At 46.5% G+C, this 19,462-nt stretch overlaps 2 protein-coding genes across 4 annotated transcripts in view; one reads left to right on the top strand and one right to left on the bottom strand.

Moving 5' to 3' along the window:
- Window positions 1-11,383, top strand: part of fbxl9 (F-box and leucine rich repeat protein 9) — an 82,653-nt gene extending 71,270 nt beyond the window's left edge. The window contains exon 9 of the mRNA XM_085991018.1: window positions 1,166-11,383. Within this exon, the coding sequence (XP_085847144.1) occupies window positions 1,166-1,334 (169 nt within the window). The 3' untranslated portion in view covers window positions 1,335-11,383. The remainder of the gene's footprint in view (window positions 1-1,165) is intronic.
- A 2,176-nt stretch (window positions 11,384-13,559) lies between these two features.
- The window catches only part of elmo3 (engulfment and cell motility 3), a 215,650-nt gene continuing 209,747 nt past the window's right edge, over window positions 13,560-19,462 (bottom strand). For all 3 annotated transcript variants that reach the window (XM_085991016.1, XM_085991015.1, XM_085991017.1), the window contains exon 21: window positions 13,560-17,723. In XM_085991016.1, coding sequence (XP_085847142.1) covers window positions 17,511-17,723 — 213 coding nt within the window. In that variant the 3' untranslated portion in view covers window positions 13,560-17,510. The remainder of the gene's footprint in view (window positions 17,724-19,462) is intronic.

Here is a 19,462-nt window from a genome sequence, read left to right as displayed (position 1 = left end):
TGTGGCTCAGTGGTAGCACACTCGCCTCTGAGTCAGAAGGTTGTGGGTTCAAGTCCCACTCCAGAGACTTGAGCACAAAATCCAGGCTGACACTCCAGTGCAGTGCTGTGGGCGTGCTGCACTGTTTGGATGAGACATTAAACTCTATCTGCCCCCTCAGGTGGACATAAGGGGAGTTCTCCTTGTTGTCCTCAACCAACATCACAAAAAAAAACAATTATCTAGACATTATCTCATTGTTGTTTGTGGGACCTTGTTGTGCACAAATTGGCCACCATGCTTCTTGCATTTATATAATGCCTTTCATGACTTTTGAAGTCACCGTTATAATGTAAGTCTTTATTTTATTCTTTCATTTAAATGGCCTGTTTCTATGTTGTAATTTCTATGTCATGCGAAGCAGGACTCTCTTGCCCTTCGATGATTAGCTCAGGAAAGTCACACATTCAATTCCCAGTCTGTACCGAGTCGGCTGATACCAGCAGGGATGGCGGTAAGGATGGCCTCAGCATCACTTAAGTCAAGGAGGCAAAAATCATCTATGGTACCTGCTGCTGATCCCTAGCTAGCAACCCTCTTCCTCATGTGAGGACAGGATTGTTTTCGGCTGTGATGTCTCACCCTTTCCCTCTCCCTCCCACCCCTGGGTCAAATAATCTGTAGTGTGAGTCAAAGCTCCTGCACAAACAGGTGAGGTGTTGGAGGGCTGCTGGGGCCATCGGGACTAAACCCCAGAGAGAGTCGGTCCTTTTGTGGGGGGGGGGGGGTGGGGGGGAGTAGAAATCAAAATTGTTTTTCATCTGCCTGATTCCACTCGTGGGGTCGACCAAAACTAGGGGCCATAAATATAAGATTGTCGCTAATAAATTCACTAGGAAATTCAGGGGAAACTTCTTTACTCCAAGAATGGTGAGAATGTGGAATTTGCTACCACATGCAGTGGTTGAGATGAATAGCATAGATGCATTTAAGGGGAAGCTAGATAAGTCCAGGAGGGAGCAAGGAATAGAAGGATATGTTGATGAAGTAGGGTGGGAATTGGCTTGAGTGAAGCATAAACACCGGCATAGACCAGTTGAGCCGAATGGCCTGTTGCTGTGCTGTGTAAAGCTCGAAGTAATGCCTGTGATTGTCACTCCTCCATCACGCTGCTTCTCCTCCCCAGGACACTGGAAGTCCTCTCACAGGAGTGCAAGTGGCTGAAGAGTCTGGACGTCTCCATGTGCGGTGGGCTGACTATTGCGGGCATCGAGCGAATCCAGCTGCTCCATCCCACGCTCACCAGCGTCCAGGCTAGATACTTGGGCGGAGCTGACCTGTCTCTCACTCTGTAAACGAGGACCGGACGAGATGACGAGTTAAACGTGGAGCTGGAGAACATAGCTCGTAATCCCCGTGCCGTCAAAATCGGGCTTTGAAACACAGTGAGTGAGTGCTGGCTGTGGCCCGTGAGCAAAGTGTGACTTTCCTTTAGTAACACAAGGCCCAGCTTTCAGCTCTGAATTTTTACTACTGACGCAGCTGATAAACTAACTGCAGTTAGTTTAACATACATTACTAGGGTGAGACGAAGTAAGGTGGAAGGAGTCTCGTGTGGAGCATGAACACCAGCACAGACCAGTTGGGCCGAATGGCCTGTTTCAGTGCTGTACATTCTCTCATTCTATTTTAAGGCAGACTTCTCAGCTCCGCAATGTAGGCTTCAGTCAATACTCAAAATCAATGAGTTGCACTAAAACCTTGGGGGTTTTCTTCTGTCCTGAAGATGTACACTGTGACCAGGCTTGACTATGTCAGATACTCTGTGTGAAGGAGCCCTTTTGGTATCTCTGTAATGGCACCAAGAAGCGATTGGATTCATTGCCTTGTAATCACTCCCAGGTACCTTTTCTTATTTTACTCTCCAATGTTCTTCCCATCCGTCCCGATGATATTGATTTCTTTACCGGGTTACAGTGCCAGCCTCCATGATGAATGGCAGCTGGCTATTTGACAGTGGAGAGTGTCCCTGCCCTGCTGGCGCTGCCTGACGTATACACATGCACTGCCCCCAGGGATCACTGGATAATGATCGAGGGCAGGATACCTAGCTTTTCATTTTCTCCATTTTTCTTTCTCCCTCATTCCCTTCCCCACCCCAGGCAGTACAACCTTCCTATTCAAGTACCCTTTATTTGCTATAGGAAACAGCTGACCACCATGAGCATTGCTAAATCCATTGCTTCATGGCTCCTGACTGCTCTTTCACTCACAGCCTTCATTACATTTTTTAATCTTTTGTTGGAAGAATGGCGAGTGGGCTGTTGGAGGGCTGCAGCGCCTGGTGGACCTCAACCCGGTCACACCTCACTGTTTCCAGCAGAGGAGGGGAAAGGGGAAGAAAACAGAAGGAGAATTCGTTTTTAAAAGTCCAGGAAAGGATTTTCTTTGCATAAGTTCAGCAGTAGAGTTTTATATATTGCACTGGGTCTCCAAAAAGGAACTTAACAGTTCCTGGATTCTCATGTTATCCTTGTGGAGCCGGTTTGCTCACCGCCCCGCCTGCATTGCTGTGTATGTATCCATCCCACCCCACCCGCACTGCAGTATCTGTAAAGTCAGATGTGATGGAACATACTTTAGAGACACTCAGTGCTGTGATGGATGGCTCTTCCCTTTACTAAAAGATGCTGATAGTTTTAGACCATATGCAGCCATGCCTGCTTCAAGGCATCTCTGAGATTAAAGCCAATTTCTTGCCCTCTCTCATGGCCCAGTTGATAAAGCAAGTGTGTTTCTAAGTTGTATAGACTAAGATTCAGTTTGTGCCCTCTGCAGAGTTTGATCTCCGCTGGGGCAGGGTTTGGATGTTACAATTGGCTTCAACGTATAGAAACCAGGAATATTTAGCCAGAGTTCCTGATCGCTAACCAGTCAGCCCCTCGGTGTTGGGTGAGGAAACGGATTTTCCGTGATGCCAAATGCAGTCAAATAGGAGCGACCTACTGCTAGGTGTCTCTGGCTGGCTGTACTGTATGTATTCCGGTTTGCACTGTCAAATCGGTTAGCAGCTATATTTGGCAGGGATCTGTCCCGTGTAAGGTACTACTATTTAAATGGCATTGCATTTAAACGGTCAAATCCCGCTAATGGTTTGCTTCGGTTGTGTTCACAGCGGGAAATTGAATTTGATTTTTAAAAGTCTTGACTGTACCGGGCGGTGAACTCAAAGTGGGGCTGCTTTTAAATTCTGTTTCGCCCATAAGCCGCACAATGTAATAAACGTGTGCTATTTAAAATAAAGTTCATTATCTGCAGTGTTTTGTCGTAGCGTCTTGGCTTGTCTTATGGAGGATGAGACTCACCAAATCGCTGCTTTCCTGATGCTTGTATTTGTGACAAACACAACAGCTTGTAAGATATCTTCAGCAGCACCTCCCAAACCTGCGACCTCCACCACCTAGAAAGACAAAGGCAGCAGGCACATGGGAAGACCATCACCTCCAAGTTCCCCTCCATCCTGACTTGGACATATATCGCCGTTCCTTCGTGGTTGCTGGGTCAAAATCCTGGAGCTCCCTCCCTAACAGCACTGGAGGAATGCCTGCACCACACGGACTGCAGCGGTTCAAGAAGAAAGCTCACCACCACCTTCTCGAGGGCAATTAGGGATTGGCAATAAATGTACTGAAGTGGATTTTTAGAAATCACACTTACCCATAATGCTATGCTTCTACTAAGAATAAATGATCAAGGCATCTTTGCCTGGCAACAGCAAGTTATAGGCTTTGCACACAGCTCAGCACGCAACCACAAAAATAGGATAAAGATAGACAACGTGCTGAGACACAGAAGAGGTAGCGACTTGACAATAATAGGTCAAAAGGAAACTAGCCGTTGGGAGTTTAGGGAAGTCACCAGGTGGGCAACTGACGGTTCAACCACCAGCTAGACTGTTAGGAGAACGTGGCAAGAAATAACTTGAATAACAAGTGACGCAAAAGCATGTGATGTCACGCGAAAGGATGAATCATTGTGGTTTGTAAGCTTAAATACTGGAGACCGAAGACAATCGAAGAAACAGCCAGGAACGAGCTAAGGAGCTCTAGCTGTACTCCCTGATCAGCCTTTTAGATACTTCCGCGGACTGTTTGTATTGTACTGTTGAATAATTTTGTGTTCTTGTGTTTTAAATAAACTGCTTGGCTATTTTACCATTTACAGACTAGTGTGCGGATTTAATTAATTTTATTTCGCCACAACATTTGGCGTAGTCAGCAGGATACATCGGAATGTAGACGGACGACGGCCAAGAGAACACAAGGGGGTGAGTAGATTTTGGGACACCACCCGGAAATTACGTGATCCAGGCGGTCCCTCGTCTGTCTGCAGAACGAGTATCTGAACCGTGACAAGTCTGTGAAACGGTAAAAGGACGGACGCGTTTGGACGTGTAGTGAGTATGATCTTAATGTAATAATACACGTAAACATTAGTATTGGAAGGGACACTGCTGTTGCGATAAAAGACGGTCAGACTAAGAGATTAATTGTGCGAATTTTGACATTGAGTCTTTGTTAGGTATGGTGTCAATACCGGGTGATCGACACGGACAAGGGTGATTAATTATCTCAAACACCTAGCGGACTGAGCCGGAATTAAGAGGACGTAAGTCCCATGTGAAGGCCAGAAAGCAAAGACGTAGAGAACATACGTTAATCGCAGGATCGTGAACCCGGAATTGGGATATTTTAGTGTTGTGGAGAGGCCGAACGGACATAACTCAAGTAGAAGTTGTGTGTAAAGCCGGGGAAGGTCAGACCACAAAATGGCGTCGGCGAAAGAATTAGACTGGGGTGCGGAAGGAACCCTTACTAGATTCTATGCAGACGACTGGAAGGGCTTAATCGACAAAATGTTAAGAGACGGATGGGATCCAAGTCAGGACCCCGCCATTCAAAAGACTTGGTGACAAAAAGAGAAAAATACACCCAAAAGGCCGGTGTAATAATAGTACGATAGCTCTTAGTGTACCCTCAAACTGAAACCAAAAATAGAGGAACTACACACAGCCAGAGCAGAAATAAAAAATTGAGAGAAATTCAGGAGAGTCAGAACGAGAAGGGACTCTTTGGCCCCCAATCATGTATACCTACTGCTCCACCACCTCCCCCGTATAATAAAACAGAGGATGGGGGGGATGATAACAATAGGGGAGAGGAAGAAGTCCTCGCTGCCGCACCTTTGACGGTGACACAAGGAGCACAGGTAGAGAATAATAAACATAGATATAAAGCATTCAGTCCCCTAGAAAAACAAGACATCTTGAAATCTCTGGGCACCCTGAAGACTCGGAGTAAAAATATTGAATTTTGGAAAAATTTACAGGAAATGTATGCATGAAAGAGATGTCCATCAACTCACACTTATACGGGCTAAATGTCCCCGAGACAACACCCTGCTAGATGGGACAAAGGACAGGACATGGTGTCCCATCAATAATGCAGATCGGGATGCCCGCCAAACTGCGTATGACCAATTTAAAACGCAGATACAAGATGCACTAGGATTCTCTCAGCCCAATTGGGGATTAATTATGTTGATAAAACAGAAGCCAGGGAAGAAGCAGTATAATAACTAAGGAGGACATTAATATAGTAAAATTGCACAGGGATGTACGGGACATGGAGAAGAAAGAATGGGAAAGGTGGGGAGCTGCACCAGACCAGGACTCCATATGGAGAAAAGAGGGAAGGGTGGCAGCCCCCACATGTATACGGAAAACACTCATGGAATTAAATCATGGCATTAGCCATGCGGGGCGAAATGCCATGATCAATAATATCTCTAGGGATTGGTGGTGGCCAGGCTTAGGACGAGACATTGCTAAATTGTCAGCAATGCATTACATGTACCCAACATAATCCAGGAAAGGCCATTAAAATAGGAATGGCTCATCAACCACGGCCGCGAGGGCCGTGGGAGAATATCCAAATTGATTTTACGGGGCCACAACTCTCGAGGAAGAAAATATTGTTTAGTGATAATAGATTTGTTCACCTGAAATTGCACTGCAAACACAGTAGCCCGAACTTTAGCTGAGGAGGTGATTCCCCGCTGGGGCATCCCCACTCAAATAGACTCCGATCAGGGAACCCACTTCACTGGGCAGGTGATGAAAGTACTATGTATTATATTGGGCATTAAACAAAAATGTCACATCCCCTACCACCCGCAGAGTCCGGGAATGGTAGACCGGATGAATCGGACAATAAAGACAGCCCTGTCAAAAGCCAGGCAAGAAACTGGACAGCCTTGGGCTGAAATATTACCTGCTATCCTGATGAGGCAAAGGGCAACCCCTAACTGGGCGACAGGATTAACTCCGTCTGAACTTATACCTTCGGGCAGTCGCATCGCCCGACCATTTATAATCACAAGGGGGTCCAATGTGGGCCCACTATGGGATCAAATAAAAAGATACGTAATGGAATTAAGAATATGAGACAGGAAGTAAGAGAACGACAGGCATGTAGAGATGGGCACGAGGAAGTAGAATTCCCGGCAGATCTTCCCCAAGTGGGGGAAAAGGTAATGGTTAAGGGATTACCGGGGCGGACCGGGTTTGCGCCGCGGTGGTCAGGACCATACGACATACTGATCAGTGGTGACACGTTTGGGGATATGAATGGAGTAGGGCGATGGAAACACTGATCACAGTTACAATGATGCAGGAATGGGAAGGAAAAGGAACCCGTAGTAACAATAAAAATGGGTCACCCTGAAATGACGCCATATGAGGAAAGTGAGGATTGGCGGATGTGTTATCAGGCATGGGAACGAGAGCGGTGGCTCGCTTGCCTAGGAGGGGTACTCATAATATTGATAATAATCGGGATAGTATACCTCTTTTGGTACATATGGAAGCGCCATCTTAGATGGCAGATGGAAGAAATGCCACCACACCTTGTGGTGGAATTAGTAAGAATGGGATGACTAATAAGACTGGTGACGACCAGCCCCTTTATATTTTGCAGGAACTTTAAGATAAAAGAATGAGGTGGATCCTCGCTTTTACCCTCATCGAGATCGCGTGGCTAAATAAAAAGTCACCTGTAACAAACAGAATATATGTGAAACATTTGGATGCACACCCTGCAACCAAGCCGAACCATGTAACGGCACTGACGGTACGGGCAACGGAATTGACGATGCGAGCTCTGACACGGGGTCAGGAATAGATGCTGCCGAGTGCAGTGAACCATATTTGAATGCCTTGCCCGCAATAGCTTAATGCACCAATCGGACTTTGTGTCAATGTACTCCAACTACCACCCCATTAACTTGCCCAACGATGGCAGACGGAGCCAAAGGGGGGATTGGTTATAAGAAAAACACAAGATGAGATGTATTTTAGTGTAACAGAGTTGTTAAACTTGCCATTAATATGAATACTTTTGAAATGCCCGCAATGTGTAATAATCATACGAAGCAATTGTGGAACTCCCTGTGGGTAAAACAATTAGAGGGTCCACAGGGAAAATCTATCTTACAAAGACGTAAGAAACGGGGAATATTGGAAATGGCCGGAACAGGTTATGCGGCCGGGTTAGCGACAGTTAACAGTTTTGACATAGGAGTAGAAGACTTACAAACAAAAATAGAGAAGTTATTAAAACAAGCCACTGGAAACAGCCAACAAACGGCAAAACAATTGTTGGGGGTGGAAGAGATAGTAGCCCCCCATGCAAAAATATTAATACAATTATTGATCAGATCAGCAATGCATTACAACAAACCCATAAGGAATTGGTATGCGCCATGTATGGATCATGGCTATTGTCGAAGGCTCAGCATAACATGGAACAAATCAATAATGGACAGATCCCTGACTGGATTACTAATAAGGATCTGGAACCCTGGATTGACACAAATAAAAGCCTATGTAAAGGGCGTAAAGTGGGACAAGTATAAAGGGCAGGCAATTGTCTGACCCCATGGACTAAGGTGATTGGCTTTGTATTGACCATCCCACAACTCCCAGAAGAGCGACAGCCCCTGTATGATGTGATTAATATAGGAGAGATACAAAGGGAGAGTTGGGTTAAATATCATGAGGTCCCTACCAAGGCAGTTTGGGAAAGGGACGAAGATAATAACCAGAGGAATGGGACCTTAAGGGGGGTGATAATGGACGGGTGCCACCCCAAGGGAAGGACATGGGTGTGCACACCCCCCCCCCCCCCCACCGAGGGAGACACAGCAGAGTGTGGGTTTACCAAAACCACCAATTGCACCCTTGAAATACACCCGAGGGGGATACACCGAACACGGGTAGCACCGGGCGACAACGGGACAGTTTGTGTCACAACGACTGAACAAAAGTATGAATACCGAGATTTGACCTGTCCCATTCCTCAGCCAAACTTTTGTTTCAACCCAAAGATACCAACACAAAGAAAACAGGTCAATAATATACACCCACCAAGACCGCAAGAGGAGAAAAGCCTCTCCCTTAACAATATTAAGCTCGACAAAAAACTTGAAACTTATGTTATACCGGAGCCCAAGGCGATTCCTAAATTAGAGGAGCAAGAAGCTTGGAAGAAATTACAGTGGGAAATAAAGGACAATACAGAACATTATCATAGGATAGAAGAAAGTTTAAAGAAACAAGGTCTGGACATAGAATTTCTGCTAAACATAGAAACATAGAAGATAGGAGCAGGAGTAGGCCATTCGGCCCTTCGAGCCTGCTCCGCCATTCAATGAGATCATGGCTGATCATCCAAATTCAGTACCCTGTCCCTGCCTTCTCCCCATATCCCTTGATCCCTTTAGCCTCAAGAAATATATCCAACTCTTTTTTGAATATATTTCATGAACTGGCCTCCACCGCCCTCTGTGGCAGAGAATTCCACAGGTTCACCACTCTCTGGGTGAAGAAATTCCTCCTCATTTCAGTCCTAAATGGCTTACCCCTTATCCTTAGACTATGACCCCTGGTTCTGGACTCCCCGGCCATCATAAACATCCTTCCTGCATCTAGTCTGTCCAGGCCTGACAGAATTTTATAAGTTTCGATGAGATCCCCTCTCAATCTTCTAAACTCCAGTGAGTATAAGCCCAATCGACACAATCTCTCCTCATACGTCATTCCTGCCATCCCAGGTATCAGCATGGTGAATCTTCGCTGCACTCCTTCCATGGCAAGAACGTCCTTCCTCAGGTAAGGCGACCAAAACTGCACACAGTGCTCAAGGTGCGGTCTCACCAAGGCCCTGTACAACTGTAGCAAGACATCCTTGTTCCTGTACTCGAACCCTCTTGCTACGAAGGCCAACATACCATTTGCCTTCTTAACCGCCTGCTGCACCTGCATGCTTACCTTCAGCGACTGGTGCACAAGAACACCCAGGTCTCTCTGCACTTCCCCTTCTCTCAATCTATTGCCATTCAAATAATAATCTGCCTTCCTGTTTTTGCCACCAAAGTGGATAATCTCACATTTATCCACGTTATAGTGCATTTGCCATTTTTCTGCCCAATCACCCAACCTGTCCAAATCGTACTGGAGTTTCACGACATCCTCCTCGCAGCTTACCCTCCCACCCAGCTTTGTGTCGTCTGCAAATTTGGAGATATTACATCCAATTCCCTCGTCCAGATCATTAATATATATTGTGAACAGCTGGGGTCCTAGGACCGATCCTTGCGGTACCCTACTAGTCACTGCCTGCCACTCGGAAAACGACCCATTTATTCCAACTCTTTGCTTTCTGTCCGCCAACCAGTTCTCTATCCAAGTCAGTACCTTGCCCCCAATCCCATGTGCCTTAATTTTGCACGCTAATCTCTTATGTGGGACTTTATCGAAAGCCTTCTGAAAGTCCAAATACACCACATCCACTGGTTCTCCCTTATCTATTTTACCAGTTACATCCTCAAAAAATTCCAATAGATTAGTCAAGCATGATTTACCTTTTGTAAATCCATATTGACTTTGTCCGATCCTGTCACTGCTTACCAAGTGCTCTGCTATTACATCTTTTATAATAGATTCTAGCATTTTCCCCACGACCGATGTCAGGCTTACCGGTCTATAATTCCCCGCTTTTTCTCGACCACCTTTTTTGAATAGTGGGGTAACATTAGCTACCCTCCAATCCATGGGTACTGTTCCAGAGTCTATCGAGTTCTGGAAGATGACCAGCAATGCATCCACTATTTCCAGGGCCACTTCCTTAAGTACCCTGGGATGTAGACCATCAGGCCCTGGGGATTTATCGGCCTTTAGTCCCATCAATTTTCCTAACACCATTTCCCTACAAATACTGATTTCTTTCAGTTCCACCCTATGTTCCCCGGCATCTCTGGGAGGTTATTTGTGTCCTCCTTTGTGAAGACAGAACCAAAGTATGAATTTAGTTGGTCTGCCATTTCTTTGTTTCCCATTATAATTTCCCCTGATTCTGACTGTAAGGGACCTACGCTTGACTTCACCAATCTTTTTCTCTTCACATATCTATAAAAGCTTTTACAGTCAGTTTTTATGTTCCCTGCTAGCTTACTCTCAAATTGATTAATTAAGAAAGGGAAAATAGAATATATCAATGGTACAATAAAATCTGGAACTGGGGATTAAATGTTAAAAACATATCCAAGAACCACAACTAGCTGTGATTATGCTTTGCTCATCCTGCAGAAGATGCCGTGCCCAGCAGATAGTAAAGGTACTTGAGGAAACGAAGAACCTGATGAGCACTGGAATTTAACCACTGACATCAGACACCTATTCCTCCCTAACCCATCGGCTGATCACCGAAGAGGGGGCGAGACGAATTGGTATAATTTAGTTTAGTGTGGTCTCATGGGCTGGGGTAGCCATGGACCAAAGGGGGGTTTGAAGTGGATTTTTAGAAACCACACTTAGTAGAAGCATAGCATTATGGGTAAGAATAAATGGTTAAGGCATCTTTGCCTGGCAACAGCAAGTTATAGGCTTTGCACACAACCACAACGTGCTGAGACACAGAAGAGGTAGCGACTTGACAGTAATAGGTCAAAAGGAAACTAGCCGTTGGGAGTTTAGGGAAGTCACCAGGTGGGCAACTGACGGTTCAACCACCAGCTAGACTGTTAGGAGAACGTGGCAAGAAATAACTTGAATAACAAGTGACGCAAAAGCATGTGATGTCACGCGAAAGGATGAATCATTGTGGTTTGTAAGCTTAAATACTGGAGACCGAAGACAATCGAAGAAACAGCCAGGAACGAGCTAAGGAGCTCTAGCTGTACTCCCTGATCAGCCTTTTAGATACTTCCGCGGACTGTTTGTATTGTACTGTTGAATAATTTTGTGTTCTTGTGTTTTAAATAAACTGCTTGGCTATTTTACCATTTACAGACTAGTGTGCGGATTTAATTAATTTTATTTCGCCACATGTACCCCAACAATAGTCAGTGCCATTGGGATAGGAGACCGACACAGGGCAACTTGTGCTGTGCATGTCCAAAGCTGCGTTCCAGTTACTCATTGCGTACTCCTTAGTCCAGATCCGCAGTGAGTTGCTTTCCCTGCGCTGAGGCTGGTCTGTGCTGAACCTATACTGAAAAAGAATTTTAAATCCTGCAGCCCAAGTGAAACCAAATTCAGCCTGTGCCTCATGTCCTCAGTCCCATGCCGAGTGCCACTTCACCGAAGTTATCCACATTAGCAACTAACACTAGTCTGCACTCGCAGCTGAGACGAATGAGTGAATCGCTCCCTTACTGGTGTAACAGATGAACAGTCTCTCCAGGGTGAATGCACTGTCAGCGGGTAGGACGACTGAGTCAAATCTTTTCCGTGCACGTAGAAGTGAACGGACTTTCTCTTGTGGGGACATGCTGCAGGTCGGGTGACGGGATAAATCCCATCCACTGCCCTAAAGCACTTAGCAGGTGAATGGCCTCGTCTCCAAGTGTGTTCGCAATTTTTGCAACCCAGCGAGCCCCAGCCTGCATCTAAAGGAGGTGAACGAACGGCCAGAATTGGAGGAGCGCAGTGATCTCGGAGGGTTGTAGGATTGCGGAAATAAGGAGGGGCGAACCCATGGTGGGATTTGAAAACATGGATAAGAATTTTTAAATCGAGGCGTTGTCAATGAAGGTCAGCGAGCAGAGGGGTGATGGGTTTCTCTCTCATTTATACATTTGCTCTCTGGAGTGTTTGGGTTTGGGGCACACGGTGTTGGACGATCGGCTTTCGGTGTGCCCACGTATACAACGTACACGGTCTCTCACCACAGTGACTGATACTTCTGCTACCATCGTTGTGCAATGGAGCCCAAATTCCATTCTGAGGTACTGCAACTTATTCTATGGCTAGTTAGATCTTAACGCATGCCTTTAGGTTAATTGCGTAAGGCTGTTGAGTTTCTGGAAGGAGCCGAGACCATAATGCATGGAGCATCCCAACACTGGGTCCTAGCAATCCTTTCAAAGCTGCGCAAACCATCACAACTCACTCGTCAGTTTTGGTTCTTTTACTTGTTAAGCAAGTCCCATAGCACATCTTCAAAGGTGAGAAGCTATTCTTTTGCTTAGTGACATTACTGATTACATTACAGTATTGAGACACCAAGTATCTATAGTAGTAAGGTGGTGATTGGGGAAAGAAAGTAGGATTTGAAAGGTTGGCCACAAACCCTCAGCTGGAACCAGGCCTTGGCCGCCTACCCCACCACCTCGGATTTCATTCTGCTTGTTCTTTTCCTCGATCTTTTGGACTGCCTCCTCGAACGGAACAAGGGGATTCAGTTTGAGGAGGCCCCTGCGACAAAAATGAAGCATTTTGCCTTGTTTGATCTGGGTGATATTTTCATCTCGTTCTCAACAAGACAAAGGGAGGCTGAATCTCCTCCGCCCCTCACCCTATAGCCAAGTTCAACATCTGAAGTGGTGAACACACTTGGGCTCAGCTCAGGTACATACAGTGGACAACACTGGCATGTTGATTGCCCACAGGGAGGGATTTCTTGTGCTGCTGCACGCCTTAAAGGCATAGTGGATTTTGTCTGGCTGGGTAGATCTGGAAGTGCATTTCTTCTTGTGTCTGGCTGTGCTTGCTGGGGGATTCCCCTCTGCCAGCACCATTGGAAGGAGCAGGGGAGCAACAGCAGTGAGAGCTCACTGCAGGAAGTGTAAGCAGAGGTGGGAAGTGCCCCTTCCTCATGGTAAGGACTCGAAGAAGGTGGCAGATAGGATCAATACCAGTGTTATTGTATGCAGGTAATGTGACTGCAGTACCAAAAAATTCCTCGCTGGAGGGTAAAAGTTGGCAAGGTGACTCAAAAGAGGCTACCCGACTTCACCTACCATGTCATTGTCCTCCCCCAGGGGAGGCTTTAGGACAATCGATGAGAGTAATTAAATGCCGGAGGCCCATTGTGACTGAGTCAAATCTGTACAAAAGCAGCACAGAAGCAGAGAGATATTTTATTCTGAATTTAAAGCAAGGGCTGGTTCGTTAATGCTGTGTAAGATCTATCGATGGCATTTTGTTCTGTGGCAGAAAAACCAGACCATTTTCTTACAAAACATGTTAATCTCTTTTTATATATATATATATATACACAAAAAAAGCACTACAAAAAAAACCAATGCAGTAGTGTTGTAAATAAATTAACCAGTACCGGGTACTCGAGTTTGATCCAGTGTATGTTTGCGGCTGTACACAGCGTGTCACAATCACCCTGTGACTGGTACCGGCTACAAATTGCAGGTGATGTGGGGGGGACCAGCCGCGGTAAATGAGCAGCCTCCCACCACTGCGAAACTGCAGCTCCTCACATGTGCATCGGGATGACTCATTTTTAGTTCAGATTATTGGTACTGCAATCCCTTTCTTACAGTTCCCTTCTCCCCCTTCACCCTCCATGCTCCTCACCCGGAGGCCCTGACTCTTGCTGGGGTATCGTTCTACAGGCTGCACTTTGCACACTCGCCCGCTCGGTCCTCCTCCCTGTTCTAATACCCTGCCAAAGCTCGCTGGGTAGGCTCGAAGGGTTTCAACCCGAAACGTCAACTCAAATTTCTCTCCACGGATGTTGCCTGACCTGCTGAGTTTTTCCAGCATTCTCTGTTGTTATATTAGACTGCTGAAGGCGGCACCCTCCGCACACAACAGGAGCGGTAACCGACACCGACGTTTCCCTGCCCCTAAAACAGCAGGACTGAGGCCAGTCTAACTCCCCTACTGCTGCCCAGCTGATTTGGCAGAGCTTGATCCTGGGACCTTGGCACAGTGTTACACTGGGCATCAACTCTGCCCCCTGACTCAACATGCAGTCAGTTCCACAGAGGACAGGTGGCACAGGGCACATTCCAGGTCATTACCGCTGAACCATTTTATTCCTGTGAACCTCATTTTATTTTACGCCACAAAGGACAAAGCATGTACCACCGCCTGACATACAGCACTGTCTGTAATGTACGTTAACAGCGTACAGCCAGCTGGCGTAGGACCCCCTAGGTGCCATCCTTCTGCCACCTCCCACCCATATCAGCTACTTGAACAAATTTACTTGGCAAGTGACACAGCAACCCTGTTTGAGCCAGACAGTCGTGAGTTCAAGTCCCACTCTAGAGATTTGAGTACATAATCCAGGCTAACGCTCCAGTGAACCGTTAAACAGAGTCTGCCCCCTCAGGTGGACGTAAAAGATCCCATTGCCCTATTTCGAAGAAGAGCAGGGGAGTTCTCCCGGGTGTCCTGGCCGATATTTATCTCTCAACCAACATAATTAAAACAGATGATCTGGTCATTTATCACATTGCTGTGTGGGATCTTGCTGTGCACAAATTGGCTCCCGCATCTCCTACTTTACAACAGCGACTACACTTCAAAAGTACTTCATGGGCTGCAAAGCGCATTGGGGTGTCCTGAGGTTGTGAAAGGCGCTATATAAATGCAAGTCTTTTTACATTACCTTGCACTCAAAGTAACCCTGCCACCCAGTGAGAACTCCGTTCAGCACACAGCACGTCCTACAAATGGTTCTACATTTAATCCTTCCCATAATATTTTATGAGGTCAGGTATTATTCCGTTTGGGGGTGCAGCGCAGGTTCACCAGAATGAAACCGGGGCTTAGAGGGTTAAATTACAAAGACATGTTCCATAAACTTAGCTTGTGTTCCCTTGAGTATAGAAGATTCAGGGGTCATCTGATCGAGGTGTTTAAAATGTTAAAAGGATTTGATCGGGTAGATACAGAGAAACTATTTCCTCTGGTGGGAGAATCAAGAACAAGGGGGCATAATCTTAAAATTAGAGCTCGGCCATTTCGGAGTGAAATCAGGAGGCATTTCTTCCACACAAAGGGGAGTAGAAATTTGGAACTCTCTTCCCAGTCGGCTGTGGATGCTGGGGGACAATTGGAGCTTTCAAGACCAAGATCAATAGATTTTTTATTAAGGAAGGGTATCAAGGGCTATGGAACCAAGGTGGGTAAATGGAATTGTGGTATAGATCAAACATGCTACAGTTGAATGGCAGAACAGGCTCGAGGGGCTGAATGGCCTTCTTTTGTTCCTATGTTCCCCTTGCTTCAGTGGGTGCTCAACACCATTGCTTTGCTTAGTCTTCGGTTTGCCATCATCCCACTACAGCATAAGGGGACCTATGCACGGCTTTGTTTAATAACCGCACAGTAGTTCTTTCTCAGTGGAGCTGCCTCAAGCCTCCATTTTAGTACCATGAGCAAAATGTTCGTACCTCCCCAATTCCCACCTCACCCCCTTCCTGCTGGGGCAACAGTTCAACAGGTACCAGCAGCCTTCTGGTACCTCATCCAAGTAGCCCTTCAGTAGGCTATTTAATCATGAAGGGCATCAGAGATGAGCATCATCTTGTTTTCACCCAATATCCACACACAAATCGATGTGTATGCACTTTCCAGGAGAGATCACGAGACAGCAATTCAGGAGCAGAAACTCTGCCCAATGAACTATGGAGAGGGAAAGGTCAGGCAATGAGGCCAGTTGGGGCCCCTTGCACTGCTCGGCTAGATCCAGCAAACTCAGCAGAGACACAGGGACAGAGCCCAAGGTCTTCCTGGCCTGGATCGGACCGCTGAACAATCTGTTAACAGCTCGTGCATTTACAAACAAGGTTTCCAGAAATACTGATAGCAGGTCTCCGATCTTGGCCGAAGTGGTCTTACAGAGCTGACGAAACCTGTTTCCACGGCCGACGGCCGACGCCCTCCCAGGCACCATTGCAGTCTGACAGAGTATCGATACCAGACCAGTTAACACACGGGTATGGACCAGTTTTGAAAGTTTGCTCTCGTCCCCCACCCTCCACACACCGCTGTCACAGTGCCGAGTAGAAATCACAAGATAAAATTCTGTACAAATGTTAGCGAGTCGGCACTATCTTAAACATATAATACGTTGTATATTTTAACATAAATACCGGAACTGGATTAAAACTAACTTAAAAGGTAATATATGTTCTTGCAGCTTTTGCCCAAGTTCTGCTCCCCTCAGAGCGCTCTTAAGAACACCTTTCCTTTCTGATTGTCTCCCTCCCTCTCCTGAGGGCGCTGACATATACTGGGATTATGGTTTCGGAGGTGCCAATTGTACGTGTCGGCAGTATATTGGACCGGGGGGGGGGCATCGCATCTGAGCCCAACACTCGGGATGTGGGCAAGGCTGGCATTTATTGCCTGCCCCTTGTTTCCCAGGAGAAGGTGGTGGTGGATTTTCTTCTTGAACCACTGCAGTATGTACACAGTGCTGTTATGTTCTTAGGTTTGGTTTTAAGAAATAGGAGCAGTAGTAGGCCATTCGGCCCATCGAGCCTGCTCCGCCATTCAGTAAGATCATGGCTGAACTGAATGGGTGGGAAGTAACGGGGGTTCTATAAATGGCCAAGGACCACTGCGTTAAAGTAATGCCTCCTCCCCCACCCCCGGGCTCAGAATCGAAGACCGGCTGCAGCAAATGATCTCGGCTTCCCAACCTCCCTTTCCTCTCTCGCAGCATCTGTGGAGAGAGAAACATAGGGTTAACATTACAGGTCAGTGACCTTTTGTGGATGAGAGGTCACCAGCCCGACACGTTAACCCTACCTTCGCTCCCTACAAATGTCCAAGCTGAGCTGCCGAGCGTTACTGACATTTTCTGATTTTTAAAAAATATATCTTATTTCCAGCATCCGCAGCATTCTGTTTTTCCGCCTCCCCCTCTTTTGGGGGCTTGCCCACTTCTTGTCAGCCGACCCCCAAAAAAACTCCCCAGCACGTCGGGGTTCTCATCTCATTGGCTGCCTGTTGCTATGGCCGTTGCCAGCTAAAGCACGTACCGCAGCCTCCTCTCGTGAGTACCTTGTTTTCCTTTTACAATATTGCACACGAAAATACTTGAGTCACTGCCCGTGTATAAAACCCATTTTGTGCATGCACCGTATAAAACCCACGTTCCCTGCCGCCCCCCTGAGGAAGTGCTGGCACATTTGAACATGACGCCGCCCTGACACAATCAGTGCTCAGCGTGGCTGAAGTCGTAGCAGAAGTTGTAGTTACTGGGCGCGCTGGGGATCGGCGGAGCGGCATCCGGGATGGGGATGTTTTCCAGGTCCAGGAGCCGCAGTTTGATCTCCATGGACAGCAGGATTTCCAGCTCACTCTTAGTCTGCTCGCTGTTCAGCTCCTTGCCCAGCAGGACATTCAGGCCATCTGTCCAGAGACAGAACTAGGACCGAGAGAGAGAAATAAAACACTTGTCATTAAAAAAAACCCAGCCAAAATGGAAAGTTCGGGTGGACATTACAGAACTGAATGGTAACTATCGGCAGTTCTGACAAAAGGTCATCGACCTGAAACTTTAAATGTTGATGTACAGAGGGACCCGGGTGTCCTTGTACACCAGTCACTGAAAGCAAACATGCAGGTGCAGCAAGCAGTTAGGAAGGCAAATGGTATGTTGGCCTTCATTGCAAAAGGATTTGAGTACAGGAGCAAGGATGTCTTACTACAGTTATACAGGGCCTTGGTGAGACCACACTTGGAGTACTGTGCAGTTTTGGTCTCCTTACCTAAGAAAGGATATACTTGCCATAGAGGGAGTGCAGCGAAGGTTCACCAGACTGATTCCTGGGATTGCATATGAGGAGAGATTGGGTCGACTAGGACTGTATTAACTAGAGTTCAGAAGAATGAGAGGAGATCTCATTGAAATGTATAAAATTCTGACAGGGCTAAACAGACTGGATGCAGGGAGGATGTTTCCCCTGGCTGGGGGGGTCTAGAACAAGGGGTCACAGTCTCAGGATACGGGGTAGGACATTTAGGACTGAGATGAGGAGAAATTTCTTCACTCAGAGGGTGGTGAACCTGTGCAATTCTCTACCACAGAAGGCAGTGGAGGCCAAGTCACTGAATATATTTACGAAGGAGAGAGATAGATTTCTAGACACAAAAGGCATCAAGGGGCATGGGGAGAGAGCAGGAATATGGTATTGAGATAGAGGGTCAGCCATGATCTCATTGAATGGTGGAGCAGGCTCGAAGGGCCGAATGGCCTACTGCTGCTCCTATTTTTCTATGTTTCTCTCTCTACAGATGCTGCCTGACCTGCTGAGTATTTCCAGCATTTTCTGTTCTTATTTCAGATTTCCAACATCCACAGTATTTTGCTTTTGTAACTCATTACCTAACTAGGTTGTGTTTGAAATGAGGACTTCATAGAATCATAAAGCATAGGAGGCGGCTATTTGACCCATCATGCCTGTGCCGGCTCTTTGAAAGAGCTATCCAATTAGTCCCACTTCCCTCGCTTTTTCCTGTAGCTCTGGAAATGTTTCCTATTGAAGCATACATCCAATTCCCTTTTGAAAGTTACTATTGAATCTGCTTCCACCACCCTTTCAGGCAGTGCATTCCAGATCACAACAACTCACTGCGTAAAAAAAATTCTCATCTCCCCCGGTTCTTGAATCTGTCTCCTCTGGTTACCGACCCTCCTGCCAGTGGAAATAGTTTATCCTTATTTACTCTATCAAAATCCCAGATCATTTGGAACACCTCAATTAAATCTCCCCTTTACCTTCTCTGCTCTAAGGAGAACAACCCCAGCTTCTCCAGTCTCGCCACATAACTGCAGTCCCTCACCCCTGGTACCAGTCTAGTAAATCTCCTCTGCACCCTCTCTAAGCCTTTGACATCCTTCCTAAAGTGTGGTGCCCAGAACTGAACACAATACTCCAGCTGGGGCCTAACCAGTGATTTATAAAGGTTTAGCATAATTGCCTTGCTTTTGTACTTTATGCCTCTATTAATAAAAAAAAAAGCATTTGGGATCCTTGGCTTTAACAGCCTTCTCACCTTATCCTGCCACCTTCAAAGATTCATGTACATTCACCCCCAGGTCTCTCTGTTCCTGCACCCCTTTAAAATTGCACCCTTTAGTTCATATTGTCTCTCCTTCCTTCC

The sequence above is a fragment of the Somniosus microcephalus genome, chromosome 6 (genome assembly GCF_052327205.1).
Source record: "Somniosus microcephalus isolate GS21.2 chromosome 6, FLI_Smic_1.0, whole genome shotgun sequence".
Taxonomy (NCBI): Eukaryota; Metazoa; Chordata; class Chondrichthyes; order Squaliformes; family Somniosidae; genus Somniosus; species Somniosus microcephalus.
Note: the sequence above shows the minus strand (reverse complement) of the source record. Positions and strands in the feature narration are given on the sequence as shown.